Raw genomic sequence first — 21,370 nt, forward strand, 5'->3', positions numbered from 1 at the left:
AATACCAAATATGAGTAAATATCAGCAATTAACACAATATTTGTCAGGGATAGAAGGGAAAATTAATAATAAAAATACCAACAATTAACACCCTATCAATTCCCCCCACACCTAAACCATGCTTGTCCTCAAGCATGAGAACAAGAAACAAACACCAATATTTGATAGTGGCTATTGCTCTATCCAACAAATTGCCAAGATACCAAGAAAAATAATATTCAAGCATCAATGGTCAAGTCCAAGAAACATCACTCCGGTTAGCTTCTAAACCACAAATGCCTCTAATTCCAGGTTAACTAATCTAAGAAAAAGGAATGACACACAATAGTTATCAGCAAATGGTCCAACTATTAACCAAAATCTCAACATTAAATCCATAATTCGGCAAGCTGACTTTTATTACACACTAACACAACCTTCACTTTTTTTCACATTTTTTCTACTTTTCTCTCTTTTTTTTTTCTTTCAATAGTAACAAAAGACTTAGTCGCTAGCCATTTGAGCCTTTTGACGCGAACTCCAACATTGGCCAGATGAAGGAGCCCGGTTACTCAGCTTCTATCGCCACGTGACCACGTACTCATAGAAGTTACTACCTTTTGACGCGAGAATCAACACTTTTAGGTGCAGATCCCCGTTTACTCAGTAGTAACTAATAGCGGAGTACAGTCAAGTTTATTCATAGTTAAAAATCACAAAAACTCAATATAACACAAAAACCAAAAGAAAACTTGCATCAGCTAGCCTCATTTTCAAACATGGAGAACTAAAGTTAATAACCGGACCAATTCACACGAAAATGCCAATAATCATTCCCTATGCCTAGGAAAGTTAACCAAAAATTATAAGAGTAAAACAATCATTGATATTCACCAAAGAGATGTTTTTGGATTCAACCACATTAACTTGGTACCCTTTTATTATTAAAACTTGGCAATAGCAGAAATAGAGGCAACAATCCAACATCAAACTTGGCATCACATACGAGCTAATCACTAAAAAGAAGAAAAAGAAAATGAATGAAAGACACTAGCACCATAACTGCTCCCCCCACACCTAAATCCTACATTGTCCTCAATGTGACAAATAAAAAGCAAAAGTGAAGCAAAAGTGAGAGGGAAAGCAACCACACTTCCCTGAAATCGGGGCATAGTGAAGGGCGAGGTGGAAACGGAGGTGCAAAGCCTGTAAGAAACAGAGACTGCGCCAAATCATGTGCCATGCCGGCGACATTGGCATCGACGTTGACCATGCGAGCCTCCAAAGTCTGAACCTGGAAAACTAAGAAGAGAAGAAATGAGCTGAAATCGCGTTTCTGAAGCCTTTGTTGGGACACATAAAACGCGATTGAAAACGCGCCTTCAACTCGCGTTTTATAAGTCGCGTTTCCTTCACAAATCTTGCAGGAATGAAAACGCGATTGAAAACGCGCCTTCAACTCGCGTTTTATAAGTCGCGTTTTGTGCACAAATCTCGCAGGAGTGAAAACGCGATTGAAAACGCGCCTTCAACTCGCGTTTTATAAGTCGCGTTTTGTGCACAAATCTCGCAGGAGTGAAAACGCGATTGAAAACGCGCCTTCAACTCGCGTTTTCTAGTCGCGTTTCACTGTGGCTTTCGGACGATTCTCATTGTGAGCTTCCTGCACGTCATCACGCGGGCACGTCAAAACTGAAGGGCACCTATAAATCGGCAAAAACGAAAACTGAAACCCAAAATTAGTCGAATTCAAGGAGAACACCTCTAAACTACCACACGGAATTGAACAAACAATTAAAATGAACAATTGGGTTGCCTCCCAAAAGCGCCTTTCTTTAAAGTCTTTGGCTAGACAAAATAATGCTTCAATCAGAGAGTTCAGGCACTGCAAGGGTCACCTCCTCAACATTATTAACTTGAAATCCTTCATAAAAAGGTTTGAGACGATGACCATTTAAAAATCTTGTCAGTGTGAAGACTTTGAATTTCTACTGCACCATGAGGAAACACATTAGTCACAATAAAAGGTCCAATCCAACGAGAACGCAATTTACCAGGAAAAAGTTTAAGTCTAGAGTGAAAAAGAAGTACTTTTTGACCAATACAAAAAATTTTCCTTGAAATTGCTTTATCATGAAATGCTTTTGTCTTCTCCTTATAAATGCAAGAACTCTCATATGCATCATTTCGGATTTCCTCCAACTCTTGCAATTGCAACTTCCTGTGTTCTCCAGATTCATCCATCCGCATATTATAATTTTTAACTGCCCAATATGCCCTATGTTCCAATTCCACAGGTAGATGACAAGGTTTGCCAAAAATTAATCGGTAAGGAGACATACCTATGGGGGTCTTAAAAGCTGTACGGTAAGCCCAAAGTGCATCATCTAAGCGCAAACTCCAATCCTTTCTATTGGGATTCACCGTCTTTTCAAGTATCGACTTGATTTCTTTATTGGAGATTTCTGCTTGACCACTAGTCTGCGGATGATAGGACGTAGAAACCCGGTGAGTGACGCCATATTTCTTCAACAATGCTTCCATTACTCGATTGCAGAAGTGTGTCCCTCGGTCACTGATAATTGCTCTTGGCGTGCCATACCTGACAAAAATATGAGATTTAATAAAATCAACTACAACCTTAGCATTGTCAGTCCTAGTTGCCTTAGCCTCTATCCACTTTGAGACATAATCAACTGCAAGTAATATATACATATTACCAAAAGAGGAAGGAAATGGACCCATAAAATCTATACCCCATATATCAAAAATTTCACAAACCAGTATAGGAGTAAGAGGCATTTGATCTCTATGGCTTAAATTACCTGTCTTTTGACAATTTGCACATGATTTACAAAATAAGTATGCATCACTAAACAAAGTTGGCCAAAATAAACCACACTCTAAAACCTTTCTTGCAGTTCGCTTAGGGCCAAAATGTCCACCACACGCATATGAGTGACAGAAAGATAAAATTGATGGAACCTCTTCTGTAGACACACACCTGCGAATAATTTGATCAGAACAATATTTCCACAAGTATGGTTCGTCCCACACATAATATTTAACATCACTTTTAATTTTTTCCTTTTGAGCTCTAGACAAATCATTAGGTAGCGTTCTAGTAACCAGATAATTCACTAAATCAGCATACCAGGGAGTTGTCTTTTGAACTACAAAAAGATGCTCATCTGGAAAATTATCCTTCAAGGGAGCAGGTCCTTCACTATTGATCAAACGACTGAGATGATCAGCAACCATATTTTCGGCACCCCTTTTGTCTTTAATTTCCAAATTAAATTCTTGGAGTAGGAGAATCCACCTTATAAGTCGTGGTTTGGCCTCTTTCTTGTTGAGCAAATATTTCAAAGCTGCATGGTCAGAATAAATAATGACTTTAGTGCCAAGTAAATAAGAACGGAATTTTTCTAAAGCAAAAACAATAGCTAAAAGCTCCTTTTCCGTAGTCGAATAATTGCACTGGGCACCATTCAAGGTCCTCGAGGTATAATAAATGACATAAGAAGCTCTGCCCTCCTTCTGGCCAAGTACTGCACCAACAGCAAAATTGCTGGCATCACACATTATCTCGAAAGGAAGACTCCAGTTTGGTGGTCGAACCACTGGTGCTGAAGTCAATGATCCCTTGAGCGTGTCAAATGCACTCTTGCAATTATCATCAAAATGAAATACCACATCCTTTTGAAGTAATTTGCATAGAGGATGGGATATCTTTGAAAAATCTTTGATGAAACGCCTATAAAAACCTGCATGGCCAAGAAAAGAGCGAACTTCCCGCACACTTGCAGGGTAAGGTAAACATTTGATAATTTCTACCTTAGCCTTATCTACCTCAATTCCTTTTGCAGATACCACATGGCCTAAAATTATGCCTTGGTCCACCATAAAATGGCATTTCTCATAATTTAAAACAAGATTAGTCTCAATGCACCTTTTAAGAATTTTTGTGAGGTTAGTTAAACATTCATCAAAAGAATTACCATAGACAGTAAAATCATCCATAAACACTTCTATGATATTCTCCACATAATCAGAAAATATACTAACCATACACCTTTGGAATGTAGCAGGCGCATTACAAAGACCAAAAGGCATTCGTCTATAGGCAAATGTACCAAAAGGGCAAGTAAATGTGGTTTTCTCTTGATCTTCAGGCGCCACTGGAATTTGTAGAAAACCTGAAAAACCATCAAGACAGCAATAATGAGATTTTCCTGCCAACCTTTCCAACATCTGATCAATAAAAGGCAATGGAAAATGATCTTTACGAGTTAATGCATTTAATTTTCTAAAATCGGTACAAACTCTCCACCCATTTTGAACTCGAGTGGGCACTAACTCACCTTTAGGATTTTCAATAACAGTAATTCCTGTCTTTTTAGGAACTACTTGAACAGGACTTACCCACTTACTATCCGAAATGGGATAGATTATACCTGTGTCAAGAAGTTTTAAAACTTCTTTCTTCACTACCTCCATCATTGGTGGGTTCAATCTCCGTTGAGCCTCTCTCGAAGGCTTAGCACCATCTTCTAACAAGATGCGATGCATGCAAGTGGCTGGACTTAATCCTTTTATGTCAGCCACTGTCCATCCTATTGCCTCCTTGTGGTCCTTCAACACCCGAATTAGTTTTTCTTCCTCTAAAGCAGTCAATTTACTGGAAATTATTACTGGGAGTGTATCTCCATCTCCCAAGAATGCATACTTTAAATTATCCGGTAACTGCTTTAATTCCACCTTCGGGGCTTGCACAATAGATGGCAAAAGCTGTGAATGAGACAGAGGTAATTCCAAGTAAGACACATTGGAAAATTCTGGGCAAAGAGAATTCAATTCAAAAATAACTTCCTGCAATTCAAAAGGAAAAACAAACTTCCCTTTTATCTTTTGCAAATTTTCCTGACAGAGACCAGTAGAAATAGCAACCTTCAACGCATCGTCATTATTAAATTCAAAATTTTGCTGCGCTAAAGAATCAATTACATCTATAACAAAAATTGAATGAGATTCACCAGGATATTTCATGGCATCATAAATATTAAATTTAATAACATCACCATCAAATTCCATAGTCAATGTGCCAGTGAAAACATCAATTTTTGTTCTAGCAGTTTTCAAAAATGGTCTCCCTAACAGTATTGGAGATGAATTAGAATTATCATCCTCCATATCAAGCACATAAAAATCTGCAGGAAAAATCAAATTATCAATTTGCACTAAAATATCCTCCAAAACTCCATCAGGATAGGCATTTGATCGATCAGCCAGTTGAATTATTACGCCCGTCTCTTTTAAAGGCCTAATGTTCATCAAATTATAAATAGAACGAGGCATAACATTTATCGAAGCACCCAAATCCAACATAGCTTTTTCAATTTTAATATTACCTATTTTGCAAGGGACAGTAAACATACCTGGGTCCTTGCATTTAGGAGGCAATTTTTTCTGCAAAACTGCCGAAACATTTTCTCCCATATGCACTTTCTCGTTTCCTTTCAACTTTTTCTTACCAGTGCATAATTCCTTCAAAAATTTAGCATATCTAGGAATTTGCTTAATTGCATCTAAAAGAGGGATATTTACCTCAACTTTTCGAAAAGTGTCCAAAATCTCCTGTTCGTGCTCTTGCTTTTTGGACTTTGCCAGTCGACTAGGAAATGGAGGCGGAGGTGTAACCACTTGTGTTGATTTTTCTCCAAAATCTGGTTGTTCCAAGGCTCTAGGTTGAGACACATTCCCCTCTTTTTCGAGCTCTTCCTCGATTGCTTGTTCAGAAATTTTCTTGCTCGGCTCAGGCAACTCTTTGCCACTTCTTAATGTGATGGCACTAGCATTTTGCTTGGGGTTGACAATTGTCTGCGAAGGTAGCTTTCCAGATAATTGGGATTCCAATCTATTGACTGTGGAAGCTAACTGGCTCATTTGATTCTCCAAATTATGAATGCTAGTTTTCGTCTCCTGTTGAAATTGTTGAGTGTTAGTAGCCAAAGATTTCACAATATCCTCAAGTGACATACCTGATTTAGGAGCAGGTTGTTGCTGTGAAAGTTGAGGTCTAGGTTGATATTGTGACTGATGTGAAAATCCTGGTGGCCTTACTGCATAATTAAAATTAGGATGATCCCTCCATCCTGGATTATAGGTGTTTGCATAGGGATCATACCGTCTCTGAGGTGGTCCTGGAAATCCAACTGCATTAGCCTGCTCAGTCGAATCATCTTGGAGTGTGGGGCACATATCTGTTGGATGACTCGAACCATAGCAGATTCCACATGTTTTCAATTGCTGCATTTGTCCTATAGCTAACTTTTCAACCAAAGAAGTTAGACAATCTAATCTTTGCTCTATTGTAGAATTACTTACCTCATTGACTCTACGAGTCGTGTTATCCTGCCTGTCTCCAAATTGTTGAGCATTTGCAGCCATACTCGATATCAAATTTCTTGCCTCCGTGGGTGTTTTATTCACTAAGGAGCCCCCACTGGCAGCATCAATAATTCTTCTGTCAGTTTGGGACAGACCCTCATAAAAATACTGGATGAGGAGTTGGTCAGGAATTTGATGATGAGGACAACTAGCACATAGTTGCTTGAATCTTTCCCAATATTCATGTAGAGTCTCTCCATTGAATTGTCGAATTCCACAGATGTCTTTCATAATGCTTGCAGCTCGGGATGCAGGAAAGAATTTTTCTAGAAAATGCTTCTTCATGTCTGTCCATGTGGATATTGACCCAGAGGGCAGATAATAGAGCCAATCCTTAGCTTTATCGGCTAAGGAAAATGGAAAGGCTCTTAATTTAATTTGCTCCTCTGTGACTCCCTGAGGTTTCATTGTCGAGCAAACCACATGGAATTCTTTGAGATGCTTGTGGGGATCTTCACCTGGTAAGCCATGAAAAGAAGGAAGTAAATGGATTAGTCCAGATTTTAACTCAAATGCAACCTCTAATGTAGGATAAGTAATGCATAGAGGCTGTTGATTTAAATCTGGTGCAGCCAATTCTCTCAATGTCCGTTCATTAGCCATGGTGCTATCTATCTCTTCCGTCTCACTAAATGAATCCACAAAATCTACTACTGAATTATGTCCAGTAGATGAGGAGGATGCCTCTGCTCGTTCTCTTGTTGCTTTTCTCAATGCACGAGCAGTTTTCTCTATCTCAGGATTATATTGCAGTTCACCTGTACGAGAAGATCTAGGCATAAACCAGTAACAATAAAAATAAAAATAAAAATAAAAAATAAACAAAGAAAATATAATTCAAAGAAAATAAATTTATTTTGACACCAAGTCCCCGGCAACGGCGCCAAAATTTGTTGGGTGTCAAACCAGCAAAAATAAAATTCCTACTCTTAAGTCACGAATTAAGTCCACTATGGTACTGGAGCAGGGACTTAGGCTGTGCAATGGGTTACTAGCTTCACCCTGGTGCCAGAGTTTGCTTGATCCGATATACCAAAGTGTATTAATTACGTGAAAGACAAAATTCGAATATAGCAGCGAGCAGGGTCGAATCCACAGGGACTTGGGAATTTATTTTGAATGAATGTAACATTAAATAAAAATGGGGGAAGTTGATATGGAACTGTCTAATTTAATTGCTCAAATTAAAAATATAAAGTAAATTGACGGAAGGAAAATCTCTAGTCAAAGGTATAATCTCCACTTATGGTTCGAATCACTGATCACAGATGCAGAGATAAAATCTTTCATTTACAAATAAACTGGTTATGGTTGTCAACAAGCTCTGACAACCTGCCTAACCTTACTGATTCGATAACCACAACAAGCTCTGTAGTTATTGCCCTAGCCAATTAAGCAGTCCTAAACACGCTCTTAGGATTTAACCTATTGACAGCATTAATCATTAGACTGGCCACCAATTATAACCAACAAACACACACGCTCGGTTTATTTAGGCTATATCATATATTTCCGCAACAACGACTCAAAAGTTTCTACTACAATTGAATCATATCACTTGCCACATGCACTAAAATTACCCAACAATTACGGATTGAGCACTCTTAGATGGCTGTTAATTACTCACACAATTAAACAGTGATCAAGTATTTAATTGCAAGAAATAATCATATGCATAAGTGAACAGGAAATATATAAACACTTGCAAATTAAAGAACGTAGGGAAATCAATTCGATCTCACAGTTTTGTCGAACCAAAGCTTCGATTTAACCTCTGACTAGATGAAGAAATTAGCCACTCCTCATAGTTGAATTGCAGCCAAAAGTACTGGATTGCAAAGGCATTGCGTTTTTACTAGAAAGCAAGGAATAAAAGATGTTTTTCCCGTTGGGGAATATTGTCGAACACCTGGCGTGTGTCAGAGGCCAGTCCAGAGAAAGGAAACTAGAACTAAACTAAAAAGCTAAACTAGAGGTCCCCCCTTGCTTCTGTACGTCCTCTCCTTAAAAAGCCAAAAGTAAGATGACTAAAAGCTATCTCCGGTGGTCCCCACACATGTGGACAAAGTCTCCAAAATTACTCCTTCTTCCAAGTCTCTCTACGTTGCTTTCTTTTAAGAGCCCAAATGACTTATAGCTTTGTGGTCCCCACCAATCCAAGGCCTAAGGATTGAAGCCCTTAGAAGTCTCCATATTCTCCATAAAGTCCCTCCTTTTTGGTAGTTTTCTGCTTCATTCCTGAAATTAAGTCCCGATACCAAATATGAGTAAATATCAGCAATTAACACAATATTTGTCAGGGATAGAAGGGAAAATTAATAATTAAAATACCAACAATTAACACCCTATCACTGACCATAACACATCATCACAAGAAGCTGCTAAGGAAATGGAAGAAGCTGATGATGAAGATGTGTTGCATGACAACATGATGGAGGATGACCTGCATAGCACTGATGGTTCTTCTGATGAAGATGATGAAGTGCAGAAGGGAATCAAATATGTTGACTTCAATGCTGAAAAGGACATGAGAAATCCACATTTCCAGGTTGGGATGCGATATGCATCATCAGCTGAGTTCAAGGCCGTAATGCAGAATTATTCTATTGCTAATGGTAGACCTGTTTGGTACTACACTAATGAGGAACTGAGAGTAAGGGTAAAGTTCAAGGATCCATGTAGCTGGGAGTGTTATGCTTCTCAAGAGAAAGCACTTGGGCCGAATGATTTGATGATTAAGACCTTTTATGATGTACATGAAAACTACAGTCATGCCTGGAAAAATAAAATGATGACTGCTAAATGGGTTGCTGAGAGATACGAGGACAGAATTAGGACCAATATGAACATTCCAGTCCATTCTTTGAGGCAGACAGTGCATGAGGAGTACAAGATACAAATATCGAAAACAATAGCTAGAAATGCTAGAGGTATAGCTGTTGACAGAATCAAAGGTTGTGCAGTCGAGCAGTATAAACATATATGGGAATATTGTGAGGAGATTAAGAAGACTCATACTAATTCTACCATGGTAGTCGAGTTCACTCCATTTAGAGATCCATGTTCGAATCCTAGGTTCATGAGACTGTACTGTTGTTTAGATGCATTAAAAGAAGGATTCAAAATGTGTAGACCTGTGATTGGACTTGATGGCTGCCATATAAAAGGGCCTTACCCTGGTCAACTGTTATCAGCAGTGGCAGTTGATCCCAACAATGGTTGGTGGCCTATTGCTTGGGCCATAGTGGAGAAGAGAGCTATAGTACAGTGGAAATGGTTCTTACAACTGCTCCAAGCAGATCTAGAAATAGATAATCAGTGTCACTACACTTTCATCTCCGATCAACAAAAGGTATGGATCTTATTATCCAACATTTGGTGTGAGGCTTATGGCTGCTTGAACCAATAATTCATTTCTTTTTGCGCAGGGATTGGACAGAGCATTATCCGATGTGCTACCCAACTCTGAGCATAGATACTGTGTGCAGCACATGTATCGAAATTTCAAGAAGAAACATCTTGGAAAGGCACTTAAAGGGATGCTATGGGCGATAGCAAGGAGCAGCACAATTGAGATATACAAGAAAGCTACTAAGGACTTGAAAGAGTATGACAATGAAGCATACAAGTGGGTGGAGAAGGCTCCTCATCCGATGCATTGGTGTAAGGCTTACTTTTCTCCTCACACTAAATGTGACATGATTGTCAATAATCTGTGCGAATCTTTCAATTCACGTATACTAGAAGCCAGAGATAAACCAATTATATCTTGCTTAGAGAATATTAGAGAGCTGATGATGGATAGAATTCAAAAAAGAAAGGCTGCCATGACTAGATATCCACACTCAACTGGTTCTTTTATTAGAGAAATTATTGAGGACAGAATTGAAGAGTCTTTCCAGTGGTTCCCACAGTTCAATGGGATTGATGGTTATCAGGTAAAGGGCCCAAGGAATTCCTAGTTTGTTGTGAATTTGAGAAAGAAGAGTTGCACTTGTCGAATTTGGAATTATCTGCTTTACCTTCTACCCATGCCATTGCAGCAATTAAGCAAACTGAGGCTGATCCACATGAAATGATTGTGGAATGTTACTACAAGAGCTTATTTTTACAGATTTATAATAATGTCTTGCAACCCATCAGCAGCCAAGTACTGTGGCCTGAGTCCAGCATGCTTCAACTTGATCCTCCAATTCCCACTGTCTAGCCTGGGAGGTCAAAAAAGGCAAGGAGAAGAGATGAGATTGAAGGAAAGAACCATGAAAGAAAGCTTAGAAATAATGTCACTATGCATTGCAGAAAATGTGGTAAAATAAGGCACAATACTGCAACATGCAAAGAGGTGACTGAGCACCAACAATCTGCCCAGCCAAAGAAGAAAAAACATGTGAGTATACATACAGTTCAATGTATTTCAAATGTCATACATATAGTCTCTAATCAACTTCCATTTGTACAAGGTTGCAAGAAGAAAACAGCAAGCAAAAGTAGTCCAGTCACAAGGTTTAGAGACCCAAGGGCAACAGCAACAACAAACTCCATTAGCTAGCCAACCAAGCCAACCAATTGCTTCTGCAACTCAGCAATCAGATCTAATGTCTCAACACCCAACTCCACCACTTCAACAGCCAATACCAGTAGTTCAGCAACCAGATCTAGCAGCTACAAGTTCTAGATCTGGCATGAAATTCAACAGAAATGGTAAACGGCCCTTGACTGATGCTGACAAAGGGATGATTAATGCTAACTATGCCTACTTGGGAAAGGAACCGCCCTTCAAGGTTGGTAGGTGGAGGGGTAGAAGAGGTGCAAATGCTGGTAGATCTAGATCTACAAGAGGCAGAGGTGCAGCTGCAAGTTAGATGGGATTGGATACAGTTTTAGATGTGATCTGAGATGCTGATGATAGTGACTGATATGTACATAAGTCTTTTGACTTGGGCCATAGTTTATTTAAGTTCAGTGGGCTGTTAAAATAGATGCATTAAAGTTTATGGGATCCACTTCATGTTGATAGTGGATGGCTTTTGTTTTGTTATGGTGGATAACTTTTGTTTTTCATCCACTGTCATTTTGCATGTTCAAAAGAAAGCTATGTACTTCTGTAAATTGGAAACTTTTGTAGTTGGTTTTATCCAATGGAAATGCTTCTTTTGTCTTAATTTACTGTGTTATAATGCCGCATTCATAAGAAACTACAAAAAACTTGCATCTATTCATTCAGTAAAAAATAACACAATTACAGCAGGGATTCCTATTACACAAGAAAACAAACCAATGAAAAATTCACTATAAAATACAACATGGGAATCTTTTTGGTCTACTATTGCTACGGACACTACCACCTTACTACTCCCATTTCTTCGCAATCACCCAACAACATTAACTATCCCTTGATGGCCAACATATGCTCACTCTTAATAACAGTCTTCAGAGAGCAGCAAAAACAATACAGCAATACAAAAGCCCATGTACCGAGAAGAGCTTTTTTGAGATAGTGCTCTCTGGTCTTGTGCTTTTTCACTTCACCCTCCAATTTTGCAACTTTAAGTTCCAATTTTTGAGCTTTACTTTCCCATCTTCTTGCTGAAGTTTCTAATTCCTCCATATTACTTTCCATTCTATTCATTCTTCGCAGCAAACCGGGAATCACTTGAGTTGATCTTTCGCACATTGTTGGATCATACCATTCCCAAAAACCACATCCCTCATACATTTTCCAACACTAAATCCTCTTATTATAACATTTCCATTACAAATCTAACGTCTTACCTCTCTAAGATCTTACCTTTCCTAAAGTGCAGACCACAAATCTTCTTGCTGGGTTCCAATTTGTCCATGAGGTCTTCACCGTTGCTGTTAATCCGCACGAGCATCTAGGTATGGGTTTAGGAGAGCGTCTCGACATTCTTTGGCTTCTTCGATTAAGAGCCATTACCGACGAAATGGGCACGGGTGGACTGATTAAGTTGTTTAGTGGTCAATCATTGACAAAAAATAATTCGATGGCCAAAACATGATCTTGATAAAAGTTTAATGGCCGCCTAGGTTTTTTGCCCTTTTCTTTTCCAACAAAATTTACCTTCCCAATAAACAATTTCAAAAGTTACCTAACCAGTGTTTTTCAATTTCTTGCCCTATGAAAAAAATTAAACCAAGTTATATATGCAATTGTGTTTATTGGTTGAAATGGATTGCCCTAAGAAAGAATTTTGATTGGATGAAATAGTTGGTTGCCATGTGAACATCCTGCCATTAGTGCATTAGTTTATTGCTTTCTTCTTAATCGGTTTGGCCAAGTCGAATTAGCCGGTTAAGTACCACTGCTAATGTGTCAGATGTGGTTGATGTAAGAGTGACTATGAAATTGTGAATTAAAGACGTAAGGTTTGAGTAATCTTGTAATAAAAGAAATATGATTTAAAAATTTTGTGCCTCCCATTCCTTCCTTTTCGCAACTTATTTTCCCTTCATCATTTTGTGCCTTTAATTAATTTGTTTGTTCGACTTATGTGGATTTAAAAATTTTCCAACATGCCCAAAGAGTACGTTCATGACCAAAAGTTAGTGCGTAGTTGCAAGTCTCACTACTTTTTGTTTCCAAATCAATTGAATTTAAAATATTTCAAGATCTCACTACTTTAACTAAAATGACTTTGCGAGTAGTGCCTTTAACATATATATTAAAATGAAACAAGTATTCTGTTTTCTGTCATTGTTTATTGATAATCACTATTAGAATTGCGCCGCCACCTACAATTTTCCGTTACCAGTCTGCGGTAATTCAATTAATAATTCTGGACACAATTACAATTAATATTACTAAATATAAAAATTAAAGTAATTAGTTGTCCCTATAATCCAATTTAGCTGATAGGACATTAAGCAGATCACAAGGAAGTCTCTTAATCGTTTCTTATGCCCTCTCCATTTCCTGTTCTCGCTTGTAACGCTTAACTTAAAAATAAAAGGAACTAACTAACAAGTCGGGACATTTTTTTTACTCTCATCTTAAGACATGGGGTATAAATTGTAAAACAACTAGTGGCTTTTTTTTTTTTTGGGGGGGGGGGGGGAACCAATAACTTGTAAATGTATGGATAAAAAATTCTCATTATTGAGATCATGTTAAAGTGATGTACGTACCTTTCTAATGAATAAGGGGGTTTTGTTATCATTTTGCATATATGTTCATTTTGCATACATTTTTATTTTGCATAACATGCTAGAGTTAATTAAAGTAGATATCTTGTTTAACAACAAAGAGTCAAGGATTATTCTTGTATACTGTGTATACAAGATTAACCCAAGAGTTAAATGAAAGTAGATATTTTGATGGTAACTTTGTGTTTGCTGCTTGTTCTTGAAAATCACATTATACACACTAAACAGGTATACCAAAAAAAAAAATAAAAAGAAAAGAAACAAGAACGAAAGAAGATTAACAACTGTTGTGAATTTAATAAATTAAAGGAAACTAGAAGTTGCTTTGGCTAATAGTATCAATTAAACATGTCCATGCATGGATCCACCTCCAATCAACTAGAATTCTACAACCCTGCTAATATTTTGACATTGCGTTAACTATATATATATTTTTTAATGAAAACATTGTGTCAGTTTCTCCAAATTTTGATCGGATTTAATCAGTTTGGTGTAAATGGGGCATCGAATTGAGCTAAAAAAATAGTAGTCATTGTAAACGTTTCTTTGTCTTAAAATTTTATGTACATTTCGTCCCCTCAAGAAGATTATTTGACCGAACAGTTAGATTAACGTCACGATCATTTCATCATGGCAACTCATGAACAAAATAAGAAAAGGAGTGGGTAATTTTTCTTTCCCCTTTAGTAAAAGTTTTGAAAAAGAAAAAAAATGGTGTCTTATTCTTTGGTCACAAGTAGTACATCTAAGCCAAATTGAGAGCTTTTGTTCTCATGTTTCGTACGATAAGAGGACCAGGGCATTTGCAGTTGAATTTTTTGTACTTTGTGCGGTCGTTATATTTCTTATATAAATTTGAGTATCATTAGATGATTGTGTTACATGAGAAAGTTTTGTTGGTGCACATCAGTTCAATGTATAAAAAAAATATGATTCAGTTGTTAAGTGCACACTAAATTTCAAAAAAAAAAAAAAAAGGTACAACAATCATGCATGGCTAATCTATCCTAACCGTGGCTGTCAAATGTTAGGATCCAAGCGCGGAACACACGACTATTGAGTATCAAATACATAACAATTTAATGATCAACAAGCCACAAGCATGAAAGATAAGACACACAATATTTAACGTGATTCAGCTTCGCCATTGAATCTACGTCCACGGAAAGAAACCCATTCTTTATTATGAGAGAAAAATCCTATGCAAGAAAACAACTTGAACCCAAACCTAACCATTATATACCATCTCTCATCTCCTAAAATTCCTCACTCATACCCCATGTATAAGGCTACATGTTGCCCTTGGGTACTCTTGTGTGCCTTTTTATGGTATGCAACCCACCTATTTATAGGGAACATTATTTGGCCAAAATCCAAATAACAATAAAAAATCAATACTAATTCCTAGACTTGTACAGAATACGAAGTAACTTCTAAATCCTAAACAAAATAGGAAATTCCTTGACAACAACTCCAAGTAACTAAAACCAATTAGGAAACTAGTTACTTCCACAAAAATTAAGAAACTTGTTTAAAAGAAATTAAACTAATTTCCTAACATCCAATCCCTGTATGAGGAGTTGCCCACACGAGAATAAAGCTTAGACTCACAGGAACTAGTAAATTTGGAAGCGCATTGACCTCTTATGAGCTCCTATGTGTTTTTTATATGTAATTGCATGTTTTGAGTGTTTTTTTTCTTTAATTACTCATTTTATTCATTTTAAATTTTATTTATTTTTATTTAATTTTGACGATTATTTGTGAGACATTTAAATGCCAAATTGTAATAGATAGGTGCTTAAGATATGTATCTAGCTAGATTATGTAATAGATAGGTTTTAATTTTTGCTAAAAATGTAATTAGTTAGATAAATGTAATAGTTAGGTTATTATTCTTAAAAACTCCCCCTTTAGATTGTAATTAGGGTCTCGAATGTAATAGTTAGATTTTTATTTGCTTGTGTGCTTGCATTTTTTTTTTTTTTTTGTCGAAATGATAGAAGAATTTCATTGCTGTAAATAAAATTTACATGTGCGAGCAACGGCTTGAGAGAACTATACAAAACGTGTTCAATAACACTGAGGAAAATTCCTTTCCTCATCCACAATAATGCCTAAGGCATCAGCACTAAGCTTCTTGCTATCTAACATATTTCCTTCCCTACTCAAACAAAAAGAGCACATGTAAAACAGTCTCTGTAGGTTCGCGATATCCTCCAACAATGTAGCCATTCTGCTATCCAGGGGTTGTGTAGTGTTAGTTGCTTCAACAGCTCCTTGTTAGCAAGGTTGAGTCTGATTCTGCTCCACTGTTGTTGCACAGCTTTGCTTAATACTAGTTTTAATGCTAGCGCATCATCTAGTACTTTGCTTCCTAGGCTTCTCTCTTTCAGCTTCCATTCTGCTATGTTCGTGCCTGAGGTTGTCCTAACTGTGACTCCAATACCAAGTTTGTGATGTTCATTCATTGTAGCTGTTGCAACGTCCATGACCATAGTTCCTTCATCTTCACTGCCCTGGTTGTGTTGGTTCTGCGTATGGACTGTTTCTTCTGTACTCTTCCTATCTTTTGATTTTCCCTCCTCTTGCTCTAATCATTCTTTATATGCTCTTTCTACTGTTCTCATTGGTGGGGAGGTAGTTAAACTCTCGAATTCCTTCTTGTTTCTATCTTTCCACACCTGCCACAAAATGTTTGCAGTCAAGCCAATGTGTTTGCATGCTTGTGTTTGCGTCTTCAAGCCTTGTGTGCTTGCATGCTTGTGTGTTTATGCGTTTATTCGCTTTCTCCAGGGTTTTGCATCTAGATATTATACTTATGTGTTATATGCTCTATGTGTTTTATGTGTTTGCATGATTTAATTATGTTTATATAATTTATTTAGTTATAATAAATGCATGACCTCACCACACTAGTCCAACGCTAGTTGTAGCCTTTCTCCCCAATTTCTTACTAGTCCAACACTAGTGAAGACTTGTAGAAATAGATTAGTCCAACGCTAGACCCTTTAGGTCGTTTTTGCATTAGATTCACATTTTGCGTGACATTCATCACATTTCATGCATGATTTTTCATTTTAAAAATATTTTCTCATCTTGCATGATATTTCCTCTATATATTATCTCCCTTATCCCTACGTGCGCGAAACATGCCATTTAAACTTGCATTTCATTTAGGAAATTAGAAATAGTTTAATTCATTTGTTTGATTAACTTAGAAGAGTCACCCTTCAAGTATGGGAAATGAACGAGTGTGGCTTTTTTAGCCTTAACATGCTATCATCTCCTCTACAAAAAGAAAAATTGAGTCACGAATCTTAGTCCCTCATACCCATTATGTTGCATTTCTCTCCTTTAGGTCACGTATATTTATATATTATAATTATTATTTTCTTCAAGTCTCATTTTTGCACATTCGTGACCTCTTCTGAGAATCATTTTTGGGCATCACAATTAATGTGATTTGCGCCAATTAAATTTTGAAGAGATATTTCGACCCTCTCGATATCCATTAGGGCTAGATTTGCATCCATTTAGAAACATCCAAATGTGATAAGTTTTATAGGTTAGATTAAGAAAATTTTTGACTAAATTTCGCAACTAGCTTTGGCTAAGTTAAAAGGGTGCTTTAAATTTGATTCTATCAAATCTTTGTCTTCCCTTTTTTCAACTGTGACTCTCGAACTCTTTTCTTTTGTTTTTCGAAGACTTGGAGTCATTTAAAAAGGATTTTATTCATTTTTTATTTAAAAAACATATTTTGGGTGACTTGATACACCTAAACTCGATACCAAGTGGCGACTCCTATTTTTTCTTAAAAACCCTTTTTAAACTATTATTTTGGGCCTAAATTGTCGCATTTTTAAGTTCAATTTTAAGCCCTTTTTCCTTATTTATTCTCTGAAGTAAAAACTAAATTTTCAAATAAAAAATTAATCAAAAATTCATTTTTTCTAACACCTAAAATTAAAGTTATTTTCAAAAAAAATTGGGTACGACAATGGCCATAGATTTGGATAGCGCAAGTTCAATAGGGGAGTACTATTTTCTCTTATTTTTGTTAGTTTTCCTTCCTCACATTAAGGACAATGTAAAATTTAAGTGTGGAGGAGGGACATATTTGAACTTGCATTCTAGTGCTTTGTGATGATGTTTTGTGGATTTAAATGCATTAGAAATATTGGAATTGTGCTTGGAAATATTGCATGTTGAACTTTTCTTGAAAAATTGGCTTGTTGGCAGCGAGTTTTGTCCATTTATAAGGGGAAATTCTGTCAAAAATTTTCTAAAATCTTTTCCAATATTTCACTATGACCCAAAATTTTTTTTTGTGATTTTTGTCTTTGTTTTAAAAAGGGCCAATTTGTTCCAACGTTAAGTTCTCTTATTCTTCCACTTATTGAAACTTTATATGTATTTTGAAAATTTTGGTTCTCATTTGACTTGAAACTGGTTATTATGCAATTAGGATTGTTGCATTTTAGAAAGTATATCCCGTAAAGTAAGGAGAATTATGCCTATAATTTTGCATGTTTAATGAGATTTCTCCTCTTTACTTAATTTTGCAAGTAAGTGATTGATATAGTCAATAAAAGCTATAATCTTCCTTTGATTATTCTTATATATTTGCTATGAGGGAATGTCTATTTATTGTCTTTTACTAAAAAAAAGAAAAAAAGAAGAGAGAATAAGAGGTTTTGCTCTCCTCCAATGATTCTTGTACCAAGTAACCGGATGTTGGCATCTACAAATGTCGACACTTGCGTAAAAAAGTACTTGAATTAAGAGTATGCATAGCAACTTAAATAAGTGAAATGTTGAGTAACCGGAGTTCTTCACCTAAAAGTGTCGATTTTCTCGTCAAAAGACATTTTCACTATTTAAGTAAAAAAAAATTAGTATGAATAAATCCCTCTTAGTTGTGAAATTTGAAAAAAAGTTGATTTTAGGAAGAGGCTAGCTATGAATTGACCATGTGATTTGCTTGCTTATGAAATTAAGTTAGGGTGAGAGATTAAGTTTAATTTGTTGAATTTAGGGCCTAATTATCATTCTTTTACTTGATATTATGAGTATTTAGTGTAAATTGAACAATTGCATAATGATTGTTTGCCAAGTTATGAGGAATTGAATTCAAAAAAGTGCATATTGTGTTTCACCTCTTGAATCATTGCTGTTGATTATGTGTTAATTGCTTGAGTACAAACAATGGTTCAAGTGTGAGGAAGTTTGATAAGTGCATATTTTACATGTTTTTAATGTGTTTTATTAGTTAGTTTTAGTGTATTTTAACTACTTTTCTAGCTAATTAGTTAGGATTCTAGTGAAAATTTGCATTTTGTGGTTTAAGTAGTAAAAATTGCATTTCTATGGATTTTTATGGTGAAAACTTCACGTTTTTATAGGTTTAATCATTCAATCATCAATTGGAGTTATTTGAGAAGATAATTGGATGATTGATGATGGTTTGAAGTGATAAAAAGAGAATATGAAATGCAAAAGAGGAAATGCAATCAAGAATAAAAGGAATCAAGTTTCACAGTTTTGACACCTTGTGATATTTCAACAATATCTTGAGTTACAAGCATCGGGTTGAGATGATTCTTGTACCATTTTGAGGCTAAGAGATAGATCTACATTTGGTATGAAGTCATCGAAGTCCAGTTCAGTCGTTTTCATTGTCAAAATGTCGAAATATAGAAGTCATTTTCATTGTCGAAAGCTGAAATAGAGCCCTGATCAGTCAAGGGTATTTTGGTCATTTCTTAGTCCACAGAACTTCAAATTAGATGATTCTTGATGTATTGGAAAGTTAACTCAAACAGCTACAACTTTCATGTTTTGCACAAGAGCTAGTTCAGCTTTCATCATCAAGAAAAGATCAGTGGAAGTTGGGAAAAGTAGAGCAAGTAAATCAGAGTTTGGATATGTACTAAACCCGACCTCGGATAAACTTCTATAATTAGAGACTACATCCAAGAGCAGGATCCTAGCTCGGATCCCCATGTTACAGGCCTTGGATCCTAATGTGCAATGAAGATAAAAATGAAGAAAAATAAGATCCGAGGGGTATTTTGAGCTATTCGACCTCAGATCCCTAATTGCGACTCTGCAACTTGTGCTCTGTTCACACAAGCTTTTTCACCAATTTATCAGCAAGAAATCCGGCTGGAACTGAGCAAGCAAGTATAGAGAATTCAAGGAGCATCTTTTGATGATTCCAAGAAGCAATTTACATTAGCTTTAATAACTCACCTTGAGCTTGAATTCCTCTATAAATAGAGGCCTTGGAGGACATTTTCACAACTTTGGGAAGGCTAGAGAAACTCACCAAAAATGTAGTCTTCACTAGAATTTTCTTAGTTCATTAGTTAGGGTAGTATAGAGTAGTTAGTGTAGTTTATCCATCTTGTATTTGTAGTTAAATTTGGATGAAGATTTGAGGAGCAAAGATTGAGGGTTGGAACTCATGTGACAAGGGTGAGTTCTCTCCTATCACTTTCTCTTTTGTATTTTATTTCATGTTTAGCTATAATACAAGTTTGGATTTGTTTTTCTTCATGTTTAGTTAAAGTTTATGCCTAGAGTTATGGATGAACTTTCTATATCTTGCTTGTGATATTTACTTAGTTATTTGATGATGTTATAATGAGCAAATTATTTATCATTTTTTCTTTTCTAATCACGATTAATTGGCCATTAATTGTGATAATCTTAAGGTGTTAAATTTGCAATGATAATCTTAAGGTGTCAAGGAAGTGATAAACCTAGGGAGTACACTCACGAAAGTATAGATGCACCTTTGTGGTTTTAGTGACTTGTTTCATGTAATTTTATAAAAGGAATAAGCTTGTAGTTAGTTTCATAACCACGAAAGTAGGTATGAATTAATTATAGGTATAGTTGGTATACCGGCGAAAGCAGGTATCACATACATTAGGAAATTACGCCATAACTAACCAAGATAATAGCATTCGAGTAACCGATAATGTCATTTGCAAGAGTAGTTAGGAATTCCATACCTCTAGGAGCTTTCTATTGTTATTTTTATTACTTTTATTTGATTTTGATAGTGTAGATTTAATTTCTTGTACTTATGATAGTCTAAATAATAAAGGAGTTCGAAAATCATCGGTGATTGACAATCTTCCCTATGGGATCGACACCTAATACCCCTATGCTCAATAAACGATTCGTATACTTGCGAAAAATCACGTGTGGGGTATTTAGGAATTATAAATGTAAAATTTGACTGTGGAATGAGTTAATTGATATATGTATACCCCGCACTCATCAACAGCTATAACTTGTTTATCAGTGAGTGAATGAAATTATTATTACATTCATGATCAATTGAGTGAACCATCTCCAAAGTTATTTCTTGACTAGAATTTATTTATTATTGTTTCATTTTTAGTAAATTATCAGTAGGCCTTTTTATTTGAGTTGTTTTATTATTCACATTTTTATAAAAACCCTCTTACTCTGGACTCTAGAAGAAACGAATTTTCCCCAATCTTTGTGGATTCGACCCTGCTCACCGCTATATACAAAATTTGTATTTTAATTGAGTAGATATTTATTATTGCATAGGCTCAACACCTATCACTATTGTATCTCATAGAGATACTCAGTAATTTCTCAATTTTGGCAAAGTTTGCATAAAGCCTTGGGAACTATGTTAAATTTTAGTATAGCTTTTCATCCCCAAATTGATGGTCGGTCGGAAAGGACCATCTAGATTCTAGAAGACATGCTTAGAGCTTGGATGCTG

The 21,370-nt window shown here is 36.2% G+C and overlaps 2 protein-coding genes across 2 annotated transcripts in view; both read right to left on the minus strand.

The window, feature by feature from the left end:
• Positions 1-1,252, minus strand: part of LOC113771047 — a gene marked incomplete at its 3' end in the record, with an annotated part of 13,759 nt that extends 12,507 nt beyond the window's left edge. Inside the window, exon 1 of the mRNA XM_027315675.1 lies at positions 1,131-1,252. Within this exon, the coding sequence (XP_027171476.1) occupies positions 1,131-1,252 (122 nt within the window). The remainder of the gene's footprint in view (positions 1-1,130) is intronic.
• Positions 1,253-1,905: 653 nt separating this feature from the next.
• LOC113771048 lies at positions 1,906-7,209 on the minus strand. The gene is made up of 6 exons (XM_027315676.1): positions 6,593-7,209; positions 6,367-6,505; positions 6,021-6,309; positions 4,930-5,903; positions 4,306-4,875; positions 1,906-3,831 (listed from the first exon to the last, which is right to left on the minus strand). The coding sequence occupies exons 1-6, from the start codon at positions 7,207-7,209 to the stop codon at positions 1,906-1,908; spliced, it is 4,515 nt and encodes a 1,504-aa protein (XP_027171477.1).
• Between the last annotated feature and the right edge of the window lie 14,161 nt (positions 7,210-21,370).

This window comes from Coffea eugenioides, chromosome 5 (genome assembly GCF_003713205.1).
Source record: "Coffea eugenioides isolate CCC68of chromosome 5, Ceug_1.0, whole genome shotgun sequence".
In the NCBI taxonomy this organism is placed as follows: Eukaryota; Viridiplantae; Streptophyta; class Magnoliopsida; order Gentianales; family Rubiaceae; genus Coffea; species Coffea eugenioides.

Bases quoted from the DNA above. Each gene is read 5' to 3' on its own strand.
- LOC113771048 (XM_027315676.1), bottom strand. From the start codon at position 7,209: ATGCCTAGATCTTCTCGTACAGGTGAACTGCAATATAATCCTGAGATA. The intron at 6,506-6,592 runs GCAACTATGTGC...CCAAACTGACAG, and splicing joins GAATATTGGGAAAGATTCAA to AAGAATTATTGATGCTGCCA. The intron at 5,904-6,020 runs GTATGTCACTTG...TAGCTTCCACAG, and splicing joins ACAACCTGCTCCTAAATCAG to TCAATAGATTGGAATCCCAA.